Here is a 20,072-nt window from a genome sequence, read left to right as displayed (position 1 = left end):
ACACACAGCCACCCTGTGCAGACACTCTAAAAGGGGTTGTGTTGTCGTGTAAGCAGGACATTGACAGCTTTGCATTTGTGTAATGGCTTAATGGGCACTTGAAGCAAAGACAATGAAACCGTATTGAGCTATTAGACTCTTTGTGAAATCATTACAGTCTTTTAAGTCGTTCTCCTTCTGTCTCTCTCTCTCTCTCTCTCTCTCTCTCTCTCTCTCTTTCCTTTCTGCAACATCTGTGCTTGTGGGGGAGTCTTGACTCTTCCTGCTGGGTTTTGTACCCTGGCTGAATCCCCTGTTTGGGCTGGCTCACTGACCGTGTGTGTGTGTGTGTGTGTGTGTGTGTGTGTGTGTGTGTGTGTGTGTGTGTGTGTGTGTGTGTGTGTGTGTGTGTGTGTGTGTGTGTGTGTGTGTGTGTGTGTGTGTGTGTGTGTGTGTGTGTGTGTGTGTGTGTGTGTGTGTGTGTGTGTGTGTGTGTGCGTGTGTGTGTGCGCGCGTGTGTGTGTGTACAGCTATCTTTCTGAGGACCAATTCACATTTAGATATTTTTGCTGGTCCTGACTTTGGGAAAGACCTATGAAAGCCTGTTTGAACTAGGTTTAAGATTCAGGTTGGAGTTAGTTTAGGTTCGGGTTGGGGCTAGGTTGAGTTTAGGCAGTTGGTTGTGATTATTGAGGTTAATGTAAGGTGCTAGGTAATGCATAATGACAATAAGTGTCCTCCCAAAGATAGAAGAACAAGGGTGTGTGTGCGTGTGTGCATGCTCTCCCTCCCTGTCTTTTATCCCAATGTTTCACCTTTGTGAAAAATGCACAACACTTGTCTCTATATCTTACTTGAAGTAGGCCTGTGCGTATGTGTGTGTGTGTGTGCGCACATCTAGCAGCAGGATAAAAGAGGAAATTAGAAGATGAAAGAAACTTAATGCTAGTCATCTATCCAAAAAAGGTGCTCAGAGGTCCTTGAATACATTTTTAAGACTCTCTTGTTTCTCTGTGTGTAGGAAGGAGCACAGCATTTTATCCCCCGTGAACTGCTGGAACCTGTTGCTGCTTCAGGTGAAGAGGGAGAGCCGCGACCACGCCACGCTGTCCGACCTCTACCTCAACAACATCATCCCCCGCTTCGCACAGATCAGCGAGGACTCAGGACGCCTCTTCAAGAAGGTAACGCTCACTCAAACACACTCGAACACACAGTAGGACTCAAGCCCAATAAGCTAAGTCCATGTCAAGTTCCTGCCTTGTCCATCCGTCTCTGAAGAGCATCTATTTTCTGTCTTGGCGGATTTATTGACTGACAGCAAGTCAGCTGAACCTCAGGCCAGGAGAGAGTTTATGTTGCCTGTGCTTCTTACAGTAGTCTCAATTCTTGTGTCCTCTGATCTCTGCCTCGCTAGTCTGAGGGAAACGAGACGAGTCAGGGTGACGGTAAGAAAGAAAAGGAATGAAGAAGAAGAAGATCGGATAAAGAGCGAACTGAGGAGACAGCATGAGAGGATAAGAGAGAGAACGGGGAGGGGGGGAGGAAGAGATCTCTCTGGAGATCAGAGCTTACTGTGACCTTGTAGAGAGTCTGCACCTCCAGGCAGAACATATCTAACTATAAAGCATTGCATCTCTGTCTCTACGCATGTACGTACGTACATGCATGTCCTCGGGATATCTTGAGACTCCTACATCCGATCTACTTCACACTTGGCGGGTGTATTGCTGGGGACCAAAGGACGTGCGGCGCCCAAGTTTGTGCAATTTCGTCATGCGATGCGCTCAATTTTATTACATGTTGAATAAACCAGCTGTAGCGCTCTGTGCAGCAGCAGGGGGGGCTTCAGATCTCTGTGGACTGAGTCGAGCACGTCGGCCACAGCAGCAGGCCTTTTCAGGCCGCAGCTCATTGACTGCGGTTCACTTTTACTGCTGGATGCTGGAATGCTAACATTACAACCAAACTCTTCTTTGAGCGGTTCACGACAAGCAGCACTTTCGGGGGCTAAGTATTTGGCCTTCTCCAAACGGACACGCCCCCCCCCACCCCCCCTCCCAAAATTGGGAGCCAAGCAATCCACCCTTTCCTAACAGGCACTGCACTACTACGACCAAATGCACAAGCTCAGAGGTTCAGTGCATCACACTGAGATACAAGCAGGAACTCGGTGTGTATGTACGATCTGTATGTTCTCTAATCTAGTGTCGTTTTAACAGCTGGGTTTCAGAGCAAGAAGTCAATCCATTTTGGCTGATCGTTACCTCTTCAACGGTTAAGTGCGTATAGCCTTGAACAGGGTTTAGGGTAAAAATATAATGGTTTAAGTTGAGGATTAAAGTGAGGCAGGCTAAGCATGGGGTGTAAGAATGTATGAGAGGAAAGCCCTCACAAGTATAGTGAGATAAATGCGTGTGTGGAAGGCAAAGTGAAGCAGTCTGTGCCTGGAATGTCGTGGCAGAGGCTGCTGATTTTCAACCCGATAGGTTTCTTTGAACTACACTTACAGTCTGATGGCAGGCAATGAGAGCACATACACAAACCTCCACCCTCATCTGATGCACCAGAACAACAAAAAAACAACACACATTCTCCCCTTTTTGTCTCAGTCTTGGTCAAGTCATTGATTTCTATATTTAATACGCTGCTTGTTCTTTGGCACGAGGGTTGCTTCCGTCACGTCTGGGTCACAAACTGTCTGTTTCGCATACACACAGAGAAAACTCTGATGGCTAATAATTAGATAATTAGTTCATTTGTAATACGACTCGTTGAGACGAACATCACGACTCATATTAGAGCGGTCGTCACGTTCATCTCAGCCGGCGTGGAAAGCGGTGCAGACTGATACTGTTGGCACAGCGGGAGTGTTTGTGAGATGTCGTCACTGAAAGAGAGGAAGCGCTGATGAGTCGAACTGTATTTATTAGTACACAGTCTCAACCTGGACCACAGACTTCAGGGAACAATGAAGCGCGCTAGATTCTGTTGCCTTTTTTTCTGCCGAGCCAGACCGACGACCAAAGGCAAGATGAGAAGCCCAAAGGTCAGGATCCACAGTTGATAGATGGGAGAGCTCAGCCATGGGTGATTGCTTTTTCATTGGCTGTAGTCTGGCTTGTTGTCACCTAATATGAGGCTCCCACAGCACTTTAAAGAGCGAGAGCGGAACCACCTCAGTGATCCTGTTACCTCTTTCGTCTGCTACGCCACCTTAAATCTCGCTGCTTGCTCCCTCGGTTCCTGACCTTTCTGCTCTTTGTAATTCTCCCAAATAGTTAAATCATTGCTATTTCTGTTTCCCTTTTTCTCCATAACCCTCCCAAAGAACTGTCTCTCCCATCAATTTCTCCTCCTTTTTTATTTTCTGAGCCAACTTTCACCTTCACACCCTTCACTTTTGTTTTCCGCCTCATCTCTGAATCCCTAAATGCATCTCAGTTTTGTGCCGTCCTCCAACTGGAAGACTGATGCTCAACATGCGCTGCAGAAATCTGTTCATCCTGAAACCTTTTTTTTTTTTCAGTTGTGCGTTTTGCTTTCTTTCTATTTCCTCCTTTATCCCCGCCGTCTGTCTGTCTGTCTGCTTTTTTTAAAGTGAAGTCAGTTCTGTTTGTGTATGTCTCAATCGTTGCACACATACGGTTCCTTTTGTAGCTTGTCTGTGCCTCTCTTTGCGTCATCATTATAACCCAGTCTGAATGGCGTTCTTTTAAAAAAAGTATAGCAGGAGCCGTGAAAGCAGTTGTGTGTTTGTGTACGCGCGCGTGTGTGTGTGTGTGTGTCTTCTGATCTGTGGGTTGCTGTGAAGTCATCAGTCACTAGTGACTACCGGCAGTTCTGTCTGGAGAATGGCAGTGCCTGTATTACTCCCTGTCCTCCCCTCTTTTGTCTCTTTTTTATCTTTTGCAACTTCGTCATCCTGCCCTCTGTCTTTTCCTCCCTGCCAGCTTGTAAAGATCAGTATCTGTCTGCAGCCTGAAAGTCCACATCTATTCCCTTCCACAGTCCATTACTGCCTTCCTCATTTATCTGGACTTTTTACTCCTCCGCTGCCCATCAGCCAGATAATCTAGTTTTGATTGATGATGGGGCAGTCGGTTGACCACATGACTATGCGGGTATGGATGTGATTAGTTGGTAGAGAGAGACCAGGTAGATGGACAGACGGTAGAAGCTGCAAGTACTGACGCTGACCTACATTAATCCGTCTTTTTCTCTCTGTCCCTTCAGAGCAAAGAGGTCGGCGTACAGCTGCAAGAGGACCTGATGAAAGTTCTTAATGAGCTTTACACGGTAGGAGAAACCACTGACATTGCAATCACAGAATGTGGATCCATAATGATGTGTTTTGAACCCTTGTATCTCGTGTTGCTCAATGGGGAGAGTGTTGCACTTGCCGTGTCAGGGTTAGCAGTCTTTTCCTCATAGGTGTTATAGGGTGCTAAAAAAAAAGGTGCAAAGTATGTTACTGCAAGAAGCAGTTGCAAGTATACATTATTTTACAAATACATCGAACATAAGCTGCCAACACAAAGCTTATATATATAATACAAGCAACTTGGCTACAATCAGCTGTTAGGATGTTTAGCCACACTAGCGGGTTTCAGTTAGCACCATCATCAGGTTAGAATTTTAATCTGTCCAACGCTGGCAAAGATAACGACATTCCCATTAGCCTCAGCTGTTTTGGGGGTAATTTGCAAATGTTTGCATGCTAACATGCTAAACTTAAATCTTGTTGGTTATAGTAAACATTATACCCGCTAAACATGAAGCTCGACAGAGCCGATAGCCTGGCTGTGGATTCTTGTTGATAGACTTGTTTATCGAGAATGAGCCGAAGTATCCTGTGTAGTCGTGCTACTGTGAACATCCTTACAACAGCGTCATCGCCGTCAGTTGTTTCGGTCTTCTCACGCTGCCAGGGGCCTCGTAGCGTCTGGTTACAAATGTCCATGGTACTGCCAAAAGGACTGAGGCAATAAGAGTGTGTGTGTGTGTGTGTGTGTGTGGGCAAAGTTTCCTCCCTCAGCACATCACTGAGCAGTAAGCAACGGTTTAGCTGCTCAGCTTGGCCCATAAAAGCAGGTCTCATGCTGTAATTATAATATGTAGTAAGAGATAGAAATAGAGTTGGTTTGAGTGACGCGCACATGCATACTCATAGAAAGACTAGTGCGTCGGTCTGCAGTGTTGTGGAAGGGTTAGAGCAGTGTAATGATGGTGGTGGTCACTGGAATAAGGCTGACCCTGCACACACACACACACACACACACACACACACACACTTGTTTCATGTGTTTAACTTTTAATGTCAAACTCATACCACCATGTCTGAGTGCAGTAGTGTCGAAGAGTAGAGGAAGCTGGTTGTGTGACTCTTTCACTTCAATATTTTTAAATGCCAGCAACAACAAAAAAAAACCATCCGTCTGTATGTTGTGCTGTTTGTGTATTGAGCCTCAGTGCTCCGCTCTCATTATGCTGACTGGCGTAATCCCGCCATTGATCCAGAGCCAAAAAACCAAAGTAAGAGACGCACTGGGTGAAGCGCTGACTTGTGCTTTGCCCTTGTTCCCAGGTGATGAAGACATACCACATGTACAACACTGACAGCATCAACGCCGAGTCCAAGCTGAAGGAGGCGGAGAAGCAGGAGGAGAAGCAGATGGGACGCTCCGGTCGACAAGACGACCGGCAGACGCCGCGCTCCCCCGACACCTTGGCCAGCATCAAGGCCGACGAGAAGCCCGTCCGACGCTCCAGTGTCAAGAAAATCGAGAAGATGAAGGAGAAGGTGAGGGGGCAGCGAGTAGAGAGAGGAAAGCTGTTTCAGAGTGCTCCACCTGTTGTCACGCAGACTTACAACGTGTGTCTCATGAATGATTTATGGGTGCACGACTGGCTTATTGCTAACCTTGTCTACCACAGCTGGGGCTGTCACAGCAACATGCTTCACCACGTCTTATTATCCATAATCAATGCTGAGGTGTTTTACTCTTAACACCAATTATTCCTTCCCCTCTCTTCCTCTTTTCCTTCTCGGGCCTTTTTTTCTTTCATTCTCTCTTATCAGAGACAAGCTAAGTACACAGAGAACAAGCTGAAGGCCATCAAGGCCAGGAATGAGTACCTGCTAGCTCTGGAGGCCACCAACAGCTGTGTCTTCAAATATTACATCCACGACCTCTCCGACATCATTGACGTGAGTATCCGCCATATTACTCTGTGAGAGGAGCTAGCCTTTGTAGACGTGTGTGTGTGTGTGTGTGTGTGTGTGTGTGTGTGTGTGTGTGTGTGTGTGTGTGTGTGTGTGTGTGTGTGTGTGTGTGTGTGTGTGTGTGTGTGTGTGTCCCTGTGCTCTAGCCGGTGGCGGCCCCTCGGTCAGTCTCTTCACATTAGCCTCAGTGCTCCTAATGACGGCAGTAGACCGGCTCCCTGCATGTTTTTGCCGTCTTGCTTCCCAACACTCCTCACATCAGAGTGGTGTTGTCCACCGACGATGATGATTCCCATCTGTCCCCCCTTGAGTTTCTTTCACCGACAGTGTTTGCATGCCATGGCATGTGTGTTTATGTACTTTTCTTTGTGTGCACGTGTGTGTGTGTGTGTGTGTGTGACAGTGCTGTGACCTAGGTTACCATGCTAGCCTGCACCGCGCCCTGAGGACCTACCTATCGGCAGAGCAGAACGTAGAGACGTCCAAACACTCCGGCCTGGAGACGCTGGAGGGAGCCGGAGAGAGTCTGGAGGCCAACGGGGACAAACAGAAACTGATGGAGACCTACAATAACGTCTTCTGTCCCCCTGCTCGTTTTGACTTCCAGTCTCACATGGGAGACACGGTACAGTTCTAGTGCTTGAGTCATTATTAGTAGCATATTGAAGCTTTGGTCTCTGCGCACTGGGATGGTTTTTTTTTTTTTGCGATGCTGTTACAGCTGTCTCACATGTCCGCTGTGTTCTGTGTGTGTGTGTGTGTAGATGGGAGTGGTGTGTGCACAGCAGCCGCTGGAAAGCGAGCTGCTCCAGAGGTGTCAGCAGCTGCAGTCCCGCCTCTCCACACTCAGGATTGAGAACGAGGAGGTCAGACATCTTCCGCTTCCTCTTAATAGTGTGAATTCATCGTTCACCCCTTGCAGCTGCCTTGTATGTTAATCACAGCTTCTCCTTTTATTTCTTTTTCCTTCTCTTCCTCACTGCCCATCAGGTGAAGAAAACCATGGAGGCCACTCTGGCCACCATCCAAGACATGGTGACGGTGGAGGACTACGACGTCTCTGAGTGCTTCCACCACAGCAACAGCATGGAGTCGGTCAAGTCCACTTTCAGTGAATCCTATCTCAGCAAGCCCAGCCTGGCCAAACGACGGGCCAATCAGCAGGAGACGGAGCAGTTCTACTTCACGGTCAGCGCCAGTTGTGGTCATCGATGATTTGTCAGGAGCATTGGTGCGGTCATACTCGAGCATAATCTGCACACAGTGTGTGACCCCCGGTGTGTCTGTGTGTGTGTGTGTGTGTGTTGTAGAAGCTGAAGGAGTTTCTGGAAGGCAGGAACCTGATCACCAAGCTGGAGGCCAAGCACGACCTCATCGACAAGACCATGGGAGAGAGTGAGTGGGACTGTCATAATGTCCTTCATACGTTTTAGACATTGTCCCCGTGTCCCGTCTGTGCGAGTGTGTACTACTGGGAGCCCCCCTCCCTCCCTCCCCCCCCCCAGTAGGAGGGAGATGGATCCAGGGAAAGGCCTGGTGCCCCGAGGCGGAATAGGGAGCTGATCGAAGACATGAGTGGTTTAATGGGACACATCAGGCCACATGCAGGGAGGCAGAGTGGGTTTCATTTATCTAATAAATGAGTGTGTGTGTGTGAGTGAGTGAATGTGCGAGTGAGTGAGTGAGTGAGTGCAGGGCTTAGTCACAGTGACAGTGACCATATGTTGATGCAGCTGTGTGTTTAAGTGTGTGTGTCTGTGTGTGTGAGAGTGTGGAGGGGTTCCTTAGGGCCGAATGTGTCTACATTTCCACAACCTTGCAGGAAAACCTCTCCTAGATGGTGTGTGTGTGTGTGTGTGTGTGTGTGTGTGTGTGTGTGTGTGTGTGTGTGTGTGTGTGTGTGTGTGTGTGTGTGTGTGTGTGTGTGTGTGTGTGTGTGTGTGTGTGTGTGTGTGTGTACACAGCTGTAGTGGAAAGTTTGTTTCCCTGTTTCGGTCCGTCTGAAGCGGTTTCCTCATGTGTCCTACTTTTGCTATAACGGTCTATATCTCTCTCTCCCCTCCCCCTTTTCCTGTTTCTCTCTCCTTTAGGTCAGAAGTCTGACTGTTGCCTTGCCAGGTAGGTGTGGTGAAGGAAGGAAATATGCACACACACACACACACACACACACACACACACACACACACACACACAAACACATGCATATACCATAGCAGTGTTTAAGCTTGATTTCTTGGCAGCCAGGGGTATTATTTTCCCCGGTCACTGTTTATAGATATTTTCAACACATGTGCATATGTGTCTGTGTATACAAATAGAGCGTTACCAGAGTTGTGAGTATAAATAGACTTTCTCTGGAGACGTAATGACAGAGTACCGTTTCTCTCTCTCTCTCTCTCTCTGTGTAGTGGACGGAGAAACTCGGCGGTACGGAAGCAGGTAATTATCTGTCATAAGTGTGTGTCTTTGTTTCTGAGTGGCCGTCAGCTTCTCAGTTAGAACTGCTGTAGCTTTGGTTTTAACTCGAGCCACATGTGTTCTCACTGTATCCCCTCCCCGCAGGGTGTACGGGCACCTAGAGGTTGACGGGACTTTTGTAGTGACCACATAATTCAAAATTAACATACGTAACACACAAATATTTACATTTGTGTCGACATTTGAATCCACACAGCCTGCTGGTGCGCTGTCATGCAATCTGAAACACTTTAGCGATCAAAAGCAACCCGCTCCATTGAATCATCTCATGTTTGTGGCTCCCCCTTGTGGGTTAGCTGGTGTTTTGCCCAAAAAATCAATAAAAAAATCAATTGATTGTTTATTTAAAAAAACGTAGTCAGGTTTTAAACATATTCAAATCACAATGGGATTCACTTAACAATGGGCACATAAATCAGCCAAAATACCTTCCACAGCTTTACCTCCCAGAGATTTCTGGAAACCCCAAAACAAACAAAGGGAAAAGGAAAAAGCGCCGTCTCCTAGCAACAGCTGAGTACCCAGCCCACCCTCTGCCGGCACACAGACATGTGTGCACCGATGCGTGTGCGTGTGCAGACGTGTGTGCGGAAATCCTCCTGACACGATGCGTTTGATTTCCACAACCGGTCTCCTGTCTTGTGTTCCTCTATCGGGAGTAATTCCTCTTCCCCTGTTTTCAGGAGTCCGGTGAGGTTATTCCTCTGATGGTCGAGAGCTGCATCCGCTTCATCAGTCGCCATGGTGAGTAGAATTCTCCAGTGAAGTGATAGGTTTAGCGTCAGCGTCTCCTGTGCACTGATTGGTTGCATCGCAAAGCCGAGCGTGATTGGTTCTGGATCAGATTAATCTGGGAATCTTACCAGAACGTCTCGGGCTTGAAACTATGAAAATGCAAACTCTACGGATCTATGACATCCTGAAATATGAAAATAGGTACTAGATTTGAACACGTGTGTGTTTATGTCTGTGTAGGTCTGCAGCATGAGGGCATCTTTAGAGTGTCGGGCTCTCAGGTGGAAGTCAATGACATCAAGAATGCCTTTGAGCGAGGTAAGACATCCAGCAGGAAACCTCAGCATATTAGACAAACTGAGTTTGTCCAGTGCTTTAATGTATTTTCTCGACCACTCCCTCTTCTCTCTGTCTTCTTGTCCGTGTATAGGAGAGGACCCGCTGGCAGGGGACCAGAATGACCACGACATGGACTCCATCGCTGGCGTCCTGAAGCTCTACTTCAGGGGACTGGACCACGCCCTCTTCCCAAAGGAAGTCTTCCACGACCTCATATCCTGTGTCTGTAAGTCTCTCTCGTTCCTTTTTGAACGTTTTGTGAGAGTTTGTATTCCTGTGCTCGATTGTGTGAGTAATCTCCCCGGTTTTGTCGTGGCTGTGTTATTTTCCAGCGATGGAAAGCCTTCAGGAGCGGGCGGTGCACATTAAGAAGGTTCTGCAATCTCTGCTGAGCAAAACCCTCATCATCATGAGATACCTGTTCGCCTTCCTCAACCAGTGAGTAGCAGGAAACACACACGCCAAGAAACTAAAGTAAACCAGTGGGAGAAATAAACTATTTTGTTTTGTCAATAAAGGTAGTTTTTGGAATGTGACAGATTTTTTCCATCTAAGTTAGTAATTCTGACTCTAATGTAAGATGTGTATCTCTACAACAAAGACTATTTCACAGTTACGAAGGCAACTATACATTGTACACAGTACAACCGCTGTGACAATCATCCCTTCATGTATTTGAGTTTCGGTATATCCTCAGGGCTGAGGCCGACGGTTCAAAAGAGGCCAAATGTTTGGTTGTTGTAGCAGTTTCAGTGATGGCGGATGAAGCCCACAGACGAGGCGAGATGGAAGTAACATGGTAGCAGCTGAACATCAAGTGCTGCATTCTCAAAAACAACCAGTGACTCAAACAAACTATGACACAGCCTCAGGAAATGAACTCCGATAGAAACATAAACAAAAGTAAATTATTGCACTGAGGCCTATGTCAATATTTTTTAAAGGTTCATATTTATTAAAGTACACATGCAGTTACACGAAGCCTGAAGCATTTCGCCTTCGGCTTCGTCAGGTCTTTTTACATTGTCTCTCTAGTCTCTGTTTACTGTATGCATGTCATAAGGTGTAGGATGAAAAACACTGCAACTATTACTGCGACCACTGAGGACACGATCTATAATCAGAGATGACAGCCCTGCTCCAAGACCATTTCAATTAATGCCAATATGTGTCTCAAGACACCAGCCTCAAAGTCAATCATTTTCAAATGTCCATCAACGTTCTAAAACATCTCGCAGTGAACAGAAGTTTACTGACAATTAAAAAAATCTCCATTCGATCTCCATAAACCGCAAAACAACTTTACTTGTATTATGAAAGTATAAAGTGAAGAGAATCAAAAAACGAAAAATAGCCAGAGCCCATGGATTCATTTAATCCAGTTTATCACAAATCCATTATGACGTCAACTTTTGATATCAAGTCAAAACCTGAAACTTGACGAAATGAATAAGGCCAGATTAGCTGCCTTTCAACAGTCCGATCCGCTAACATTTCCTCACACACACTCAATACTTTTCATAAACACCAGATTGAGGTTAAGAGGCCTTCTCTCACCAAATCTAAACATCCCATAACCTTTTGAAGGAAGTCAAGTACAGAGCCTAATGTAGGTCCAAAGTGCAAAGAACATGTCTGCCTCTTCACTCCTTAACGAACTCCTTGACGAATGATTCATTTTTCCACGTTAGGTTTATTTGTGTAGCCCAATATCACATACGGTTTCCTAATGGGCTCACCGCACCCACAAACCCAGGCTCTTTAAAAAAAGACGAGGACAGACGAGCTCTGGCCGACGAGGGAGAATTTGAAGCAGCTTCAGTAGAGGCCGTTAAAATAAAGTGAGCTGTTGGTGCAGCAATAGGAGCTGAAGGAGGGCTTGTGTCTGCATGTGTACTTTGTTTGGTGCTGCATTTGGTTGAATATATGCTATTACCCAATACACATTGATGATCGATTTTAAATACACACACATAAGGAGACACGCATTCCAGGCTGACCCTATAGGGAGGTAGCAAAAGGGAGTGAAAGAGAAAAAGAAACGGGATGTGGAGGACCTGAAATGTGAGACTCCTGGGTAAACCCAAGTGGAGACCGAAGGGGGAGCTTCTTCTTTTCCTGAAGTGATTTAGGGTCAGCCCGATGCTCCTGCTTCTTCTCACAAACTGAGACCCAGACACATCATCAGAGCATCACCACAGTGAACAAATGAGGTGATGTATTGATGCAGACTTGGCTAGTGTTTACTGTTGGACCTTGTGCAGTCCGACACACACACACAGATATGCATTCGCAGCTCGTTCACAAGGAGGGGGGTAGTGAAGGCTATAAATTGACATGTCATGGTTGTTTTGTGTGCATAGTCAGTGTATTATATGTTTAAAGAAATACGGATGAGGTAATGGTCTCTAAACGACTCTGCTTTCCCCTCCGCGCAGTCTGTCCCAGTACAGCGAGGACAACATGATGGACCCATACAACCTGGCCATCTGTTTCGGTCCCACCCTGATGTCTGTCCCTGCGGGCAACGACCAGGTCTCTTGCCAGGCCCACGTCAACGAGCTCATTAAAACCATCATCATCCACCATGACACCATCTTCCCCAGGCTGCAGGACCTGCAGGGTCCCATGTACACCATCCCTGGAGCTGGAGATGACTTCTGGTGAGGGGCGTTTGATAGGTCATGTCGGGCAGAAAGGGTTGTCTTGTCTAATTGTTATCTAACTAGAGGGGGCTTGGAGATGATGAGGAGGCCAGAGAAAAGGGGGCAGGTGGTTGATTTAGGGGCTGCTGTGGAGTGATGATGGGGGGGTCTCAGCTTGTCTGCCCCGGTCTGGGCCAGGGGGCAACGAGGATCAGCTTACCCTCCATCACACAGGAGATTAAAGTACCGCCTGACCACATCGGCCTGGGAGAGCGCAGCATGTTTGCACACAACGGTCAATTTTCCTGTAATGAACCAGCCTCGGGCACCAGTTATTATGATCACTGCCAGTCAGTGCAGTTGTTTAGACGGTAAGTTACGCTGGAGGAGCAGCTACAGTCTCTACTGTACAAAGTGTAGACGGTAAAATGTTATCGCACGGGCACGACTGGGCTTTGTTGCACCATAGCTACTGTAGCATTAAGGTCATGTGATCGATACCGTACCTCTTATGGGAATCGGTACGTTTTAGCAGCTTGGAGGAGTCTAAATTTAACAACTAAAACGGACATATGTGGGTATTTAATTGGTTGATTTTAGTCCCAATGTAGACTCGGTATAACTGCATTTGAAAACTTCTGAAGGAGCTGTGTGTAGGATTTAGTGGCATCTAGTGGTAAGGTTGTAGATTGCATCCAGCTGGTTACTCCCTCCGCTCACCCCTCCCTTTCCAAGGGTGTGAGGAGAAGTGTGGTGGCCCTCAGGAAATGTAAAAACTGTATGTAAAAAAAAAATGTAGAAACATGGGGGACCCGCTAAGAGATTAGTTGATCAATTGTTAATGAAGCATTCACCACTTCCCCATCAGAATTACTCCTCATGCAGCGGATAGTTATCAATACAAATAATACTGTCGACCATCTTGCAATAGGATCATATCAGCCACAGTGCCAAAATTGGGCCAAGGGCATAAAGTGAGACAGACGAGTGTACAAGTTTGCATCATGGTTACAATGTCGACACTAAGCACTGGCAGGGTGCATACAGGATGAACTAATGTGATTTTAAACGGGGAACATGAGGTCAGGCTGTGAGTCATAAACACATGTCAGTCTGAGACTTTTGTGTCGTGTCCTCTAACCTCATGTGCTCTCTGTGTCCACTTCAGTGAGCCCCCCCTTGTGGAAGAGCCTGCGCCCGTCTCCGTCACCCACAACAGCGAAGATGGTGCATAACACACACACACACACACACACGAATACCTTTATATTCTGTACTCAATGAAGCCAGTTTCCTTTTGCCACCAGTTCATGAAATCTCGTCCTGCTTTTCTCACCAGTTCCTATGGCTCTAATCGTTTAATCAAGCCAACATCCTTCTCCCAGTAACATATATATGTTGCTGCTTTGTTACTGCTCAGCAGTTTTAACATCTGTGCAGTCACCAAACACAGCAGCACTAACCTGCTATGCACTAATCTAGCCTCCCCTTCTCTTCCACCTCTCTTTTCTCTCTCTCTCTCTTTTTATTTGTCGCTGCCTCCTGCTTCTCCGTCCGCTTCCCGTTGTCTGTCCACCGTCCTCTGAATCTCAGGCTCCTTGGCTGTTTCAGAGTCCGACCCATTCGAAGCCATCGCTCGGTTCGACTACTCCGGCCGGACTAGTCGGGAGCTATCGTACAAGAAGGGCGCTTCTCTGCTCCTGTACCAGCGAGCTTCTGACGACTGGTGGGAGGGACGACATAACGGAGTGGATGGACTGGTGGCTCACCAGTACATTGTGATTCAAGACATGTAAGATGTGTCCCAGTCGCTGGTCTTGATCAAATGTCTGCATCAGGAACAGATCAACAAATTAAATAAGAAATTATAGCATTTCTCATGATTTTCGTCCGTGGTGAATATAGGTCATGATGATACTCAGCGCCTCTGTTGTAGAGTTTTCCAAAATGTGAGCGCTGGCTCTCAAATGGCAAATAGCAAAGAGCCCTGTACAGAAAACCTTTTCTTTAATCTGGCCAAAAGTAAACTCAGAAACTAGTCCACTGGAAATCCCCATGTCTGAGGAAGTTGATCTGCTGTGATATGTAGCAAACTGCAGAGCAGATCAACTTCCAATGTTGAGCGGTTTGTCGACATAAACGTGTGAGGATTCTTTTACACTTGCCGGTCGACGGCTACAGGGATTTAGAAGAGAATCCATGACTGTGCATGAAAGTAAACAAAGACAAGTGAGTGTAGCAGCTGTAAGCATTCGAGTTAGAGTCCACGTTTCCCAAAACTCCGGGGTGTTGAGTAAAAGGTTATCTCGATCCTACTAGATAAGAATGAGTATAAATAAACTGGTTGACAAATACTGGAATTTCCCTTTTAAGTTACCGTCTTCGTCACGTCGTTCTACCGTGGCCTGTTTGGATGCGAGTCAAGAGTAACCGTCGGCTGTAGTCGCTAATTAGAAGCAAAGTGGCACTGAGTGGGTTTTGTGTTTCAGAAGTAACGTATCATTGAGAGAGACAGCTCCTTCTCTGCTAGCGTGGTGCAGGTGGGAGGCACAGCCATGATGAATAAACAAATGATTGTTTCAGGCCTGACGGGGGCAGGGGGAGTCCAAAGCCCGATGTGGACAGCAGGGACCTGCTGGAGGAGAGAGTGTCCACCAGAGGCAGTGCCGCCTCTCCTACCGGAGCTCATGTGGCCGACATCTATCTGGCCAACCTGAACAAGTGTGTCTCAAGACTTTTTACAGTATCCCATAGATTTTCATTTGCAGCTTCAGTTGATATGAAATGAATGAAGTGGAAATCAAACTTGGGCCAAAAAGTGTAAAAAAAAAAAAAGGGAGGAACCAAAATCATAAGCAGGAAACACAAGATTTATTCTTTGTTTCTTTGTATGATTTTGTATCTTTTTTGTGTTGTTTTCAGACTTTTTTGCCCAAAGTTGGCTGAGCCCTGAAACCGAATCATCACAACAACAACAAAAATGTAACTGAAACATTTGTCTCATTCAGGTTGAGGAAACGTCCGGAGTCCGGGAGCATCCGAAGAGCGTTCCGTGGCTCAGAGAGCGACAGCACGAGTCCAGGAGCCAGCGGAGGGGGTGGAGGAGGAGGAGGAGGAGGAGGAGGGGGAGGAGGAGGAGGGGTGAGAACCGCTTCTCTTCCTGTTGGTGGGGCTCTGGTGAAAGAAACTGGGGATAAACGACCCGTCAGCGCTCACAGCATCCTCAACTCAGTCACCCGCCACTCCTCTCTCAAGACCAAGGTACAGTGACGTCTTATCCTCGACAAATGAATGTAGTGACTGGACTGTTTGGCTTCATTTCCGAGAAGCATTTAATTGAGGGCAGTGCGAATGTTTAGGTGGAGAGTCCACAGTTGCGCAAGACAACTACAGCAGGGCGCTCCAAGAGCTTCAGCAACCACAGACCACTGGACCCTGAGGTCATAGCCCAAGTGGAGCACAGCTCACAGGTACAACTCTGGTTTCGAATCACCTACATACCCGTCGGCAGTGCATGCACAAGGTAACATCTACTTCTCTGTCTGCCTCTCGTGTTGCAGGACATCGAGGCCGTGATGAACTCTGCCCTGAGTGAGCTCAGTAAGTTGGAAAGACAGAGCACCTCGAAGCACACACACACCCCCGACGTGGTCCTGGACACACTGGAGCAGCTGAAAGGTGTGTGTGGTGGTGGAGGAGGAGGAGGAGGAGGAGGAGGAGCCTCGGAGCCCTCCAGTCCACTCCACTCCCGTCTGTTAAGGGACAGCGAGGGGGGCTCCTCCCATGGCCACCCGCTTCAGCGCAGCGCCTCCTCCGCCAGCGACGTGCCCTCCTCCTTCCGCCCGGTCAAGAGCCAGCCGCGGAGCCCCCTGCCCTCTGCCACATCCCCCTCTCTCTCCTTTTCCTCCCTCTCCTCATCTGTACCTTCCTTTAGAGAGCTGCGCCCCCCAGCAACCAGGCCCAAACCGGTGGTGTTCCCAAAGAACGGCGGCGGCGGCGGCAGTCCAGCCATGGGTTCCCCGACCTCTACTGTGCCCCCGACACCTCCTCCTCCACTTACAGGCCACACACACTCTCTCCCTCACACCCCTCCTCCTCCACCTCCACCCCAGTCTACTGACAAATCCTGCCCGGCTTAGGACTTCTCAATCCGACCCCGCGATACTGATTCTTGCAAACTCTTTGATTCTTACAGCTCTTGTACCAGGTGCAGAAAGCGCCTCCTTTTGTTCCACACAAGACGTAACCCACTACTCATGTGTAGCATTCGCTTCTTGTTGTCCAGGCGAGTTCTTAAGATGCCACGTTCCCTTTAGAGTGTCAAGATTTTTTTTTTTTCGGCCCTCTCCTGGCAGCTCTGCTTCCTGCAGTTCAACTATCAGAGGGCGTAGATTAGTGAACACGCGTCAAAGACAGAGATCCCAGGCATCACTGGATTTTATTTCATTCTTTTTTTTACAAGGGAACAGGACTCAGGATGGACACCTACAGAACTAAAGCTTTCATACACTAGTTTGTGATGTTTGAAATTGTGTTTGAGTGGGCGTGCAGGAGTGCTACTTGCCTTTTACACACAGATCTAAGTGAGAAACAAAAAGCACTGTTTGATTTTGTATAGTAGACATGACTGTTTTTCTTTTCTTTTTAATGACCCATGTTTAACGGACTGGAAGGGAGTGTTTGATTCCTGAGAATAGACTGTGAAATGCTAAGCTCTCACACTGACTCGCTGCTTCAAAAGTTGAAGACTGGAGATAAAGGTGGCATTTTTGGATGATGAAAGGAAAGAAAACTGGGCCAAATATCAGTGTAAGTCATGTGATCGAGAGCTTTATTTGATCTCTTCCTCCAGTGTTTGATATGTTGGTGATTTTTTATTTGATTTCTTATGACCGTTCTTTATTAGTACCACAACAGGGGCATAGCAGGAGCAGTGTTCCCCGAAGCCTAACATGGCCAACAGTAATTCTATATACACACACAGCAATACAGATAATGAAAGCTGATAGTTTGAGGCATTATGCTGCTTCTCTCCTGTAGCTCTATTATGTGTGTAGGGGACCACTGAAACCCAGCATTTTTAGAGGCAATGTTGGACTGTACACAGACACACACATTCTCTCGAAATGTGTGCGTGTTGGTGTTTTGTGGCAGCTAAACGCCTTTTCAGGTTTTCCTCGCATGCTGGGTGCCATAGACGGCGGCCACGATGGCGAGCTGGCCGATTGCATCAGTTTATATGTCTGCGGCACCAGACACGGCACAACTTCAAACAAAGTGACGGCTTGCTCCTTTTAAAAATAAACTTCACACTTAACAGTAAAAAAAGGGTTATATTATTCTAATGGTGTGTATGTATGTTTAATAATCATGTTGATAACTGGAAGCATGGAGCTGCGGATCCTCTTGAGTGTGTTTTAAAATAGAAGCAACCAACCACCTCATCCACTGCGTTCTGAAGCAAAGATTGCTTTTGTTGTTACTTTTTGTTCCCAGTTGTTAATTAATGCTCCGAATCTGTAATGGTAAAATTGTTGAAATTGTTGTCTGGGTGTGTGTGCATGTGTGTGCGTGCGCCTGTGTGGGAGCATGCGTGGATGTCGAGTATGTATGCACCCCCCCACCCCACCCAACCCCTTGCAATGCCCACCCACCATAAAGGGATGCCACCCAACAGCAACCGTCTGGAGAGACCCAGGAGTAACAGCGGCCTTAGTGCTGAATAAATATGCACTGTGTGTACATGTGAGCAGACAAAAAGCCTGCAAGTATATACGTGAAAAGTTGTCTCGTCTTCAGTCACTGCTGTAACAACACCAGTGGCGGATCAGCTTTAAGTAAAAACAGGAGCAGAAAAAGGGCTTACTTTTCTTTTCTTTTCTTTTTTACATAATTTTTGCAAAAATATACCGTTGCAAAATTAGATCTGATGATGAATTAAGTATGTGAATAATTTTTCAAACACTGACTTCAAAAGTGGACACATGTCATTCAGGGTAAACTGAATAATACCTTTTGTTGTTGTTGTATTTCACCTTCTTTGAAACAGTGTTGAACTCATTTGACTGAGGTGTCCTCATATTCCCCACTATCACGCCTCTCCTCTTCTCCCAGAAATACAGCACATACTGCATTCCTGTATGCTCTCTACCAGGTAATGAATTATACTTGTAAAGGTTTATTTTTTATCTCTGTATACTGTTCATGTATTACCTGGTGTATTTGTGTTGCTCTTACCTCATCGTGACAACTGGAGGGACTGTGACTATGTGTGTGTGCGTGTGTGTGTGGTGAGAAATGAACTCCCCCTTACCCATACAGTACACACAATCTAACACATACAGACATGCATGTGGTTGGTTGGTGTGTTTCGTCCCGGCTGTGTCGTCAAGGGGAGCTGGGACCCTCTTCGATCTCAAATCAATCATTGTGCACTTGAACAACTTGGCTTGCGTGTGGACTAACTATGTGGGGATGATTTGTCAGAATTGAATATTGTTAAATATGCATTTTGTGTCCAATTGAAAACAGCAGAACTAAAAAAAAAAAAAAGACTGTAATGTCAAATCTATTTATAGTTGTCTCTGTATTACTGGAGAATCCTGTGTTCAGATGTACTTTGTATATACAATGTTGTACATTACAGAGGTACACTCTTTTTTGGTACAATATTGTACAGTAATAGCAATAGTAGTTTAATCAAATAGGCCTTATATAATTCTGTTTAGTTCTTGTAGTAGATCTGTTTTTTAATAAACATTGCTTGCTATATAGATTCTTGAATTATTTGTTTGTAGCAATAAAAAATTGTCCATGAAAATATATTGATGATAAAATATATTGTCTGTCCCAAGTAAGTACAGACCAAGGATATATAGCAAGAAGAACCAAGTGAAGCACAATGAGGGGTATTGATGGCATATTGGAAACTGTAGACAAGAAAAGTGATACTCCAGAGGTTTAGTATTCCACTTCCATAAAGTTGTGAGACTCACAAGAGACAAGAGACATACCTAAAAGAGAACAGTCAACACTGAAGCAGCAGAGGCAGAGATGCTGACTTTTAGGCCCCTTGCTCCAAAAAAGCACTCAATCCTACATTTCCCATGATGTAACTCGGTATCTCTCTGTAGACCCTCCTTGGCTTGTAAAGATTCTTTTTTAGAACTGCACACTACAAGTCTGTATTGCAGGCTTTCTGTTAAAAAAAATGTTTAGTCTTATTTCAGTCCAAAATTAAAAAGATAACTGATGACATCACCGGGATTCTTCTTTTTTTCAAACTTTGCTCCCACCACAGCTACAGAAGACTTTATACTCACAGGCCTCAGCCTAGTATACCTATGAGTAGTAGCCTACGTGTAGAGAAAGAAGAACTTGGTGGGGTTCCCCTTTAACAGAACACATCTACATGTATGTCACGCAGATAAACAGGTAGACACATACTGTGTCTGCAGTATCAGATCAGACCTTGAACATAGAAACCATAAACTCACTGTGATCAAGAAAATAAACCTCTTAAAAATACCTGAGATGTGCAGATTCTAAATCTATATGTATTAAACAAATTGGGAAGAGGAGGGCACTGGTATCAGCTCGCAGACATCTTGAGGCGAGGGGTACGGATGTGACCGATATTAATTATATTTTATGGATCAAATGTTAATTAG

The 20,072-nt window shown here is 46.3% G+C and overlaps 1 protein-coding gene across 2 annotated transcripts in view; it reads left to right on the top strand.

The window, feature by feature from the left end:
* Positions 1–19,034, top strand: part of srgap2 (SLIT-ROBO Rho GTPase activating protein 2) — a 44,490-nt gene extending 25,456 nt beyond the window's left edge. The window contains exons 3-23 of one of the 2 annotated variants that reach the window (XM_079185100.1): positions 1,001–1,163; positions 4,216–4,278; positions 5,567–5,782; positions 6,062–6,190; positions 6,609–6,830; positions 6,970–7,071; positions 7,196–7,393; positions 7,516–7,600; positions 8,296–8,323; positions 8,614–8,644; positions 9,367–9,427; positions 9,659–9,736; positions 9,849–9,983; positions 10,090–10,195; positions 12,196–12,420; positions 13,571–13,629; positions 14,014–14,194; positions 14,986–15,123; positions 15,411–15,663; positions 15,762–15,872; positions 15,963–19,034. In XM_079185100.1, the coding sequence (XP_079041226.1) occupies positions 1,001–1,163; positions 4,216–4,278; positions 5,567–5,782; positions 6,062–6,190; positions 6,609–6,830; positions 6,970–7,071; positions 7,196–7,393; positions 7,516–7,600; positions 8,296–8,323; positions 8,614–8,644; positions 9,367–9,427; positions 9,659–9,736; positions 9,849–9,983; positions 10,090–10,195; positions 12,196–12,420; positions 13,571–13,629; positions 14,014–14,194; positions 14,986–15,123; positions 15,411–15,663; positions 15,762–15,872; positions 15,963–16,541 (3,163 nt within the window). In that variant the 3' untranslated portion in view covers positions 16,542–19,034. Of the gene's footprint in view, positions 1–1,000; positions 1,164–4,215; positions 4,279–5,566; positions 5,783–6,061; positions 6,191–6,608; positions 6,831–6,969; positions 7,072–7,195; positions 7,394–7,515; positions 7,601–8,295; positions 8,324–8,613; positions 8,645–9,366; positions 9,428–9,658; positions 9,737–9,848; positions 9,984–10,089; positions 10,196–12,195; positions 12,421–13,570; positions 13,630–13,995; positions 14,195–14,985; positions 15,124–15,410; positions 15,664–15,761; positions 15,873–15,962 lie in introns of both variants that reach the window. The other variant, XM_079185099.1, reaches the window with a different exon arrangement.
* Positions 19,035–20,072: the final 1,038 nt, after the last annotated feature.

Source organism: Pholis gunnellus (assembly GCF_910591455.1).
Source record: "Pholis gunnellus genome assembly, chromosome: 3".
NCBI lineage: Eukaryota > Metazoa > Chordata > Actinopteri > Perciformes > Pholidae > Pholis > Pholis gunnellus.
Note: the sequence above shows the minus strand (reverse complement) of the source record. Positions and strands in the feature narration are given on the sequence as shown.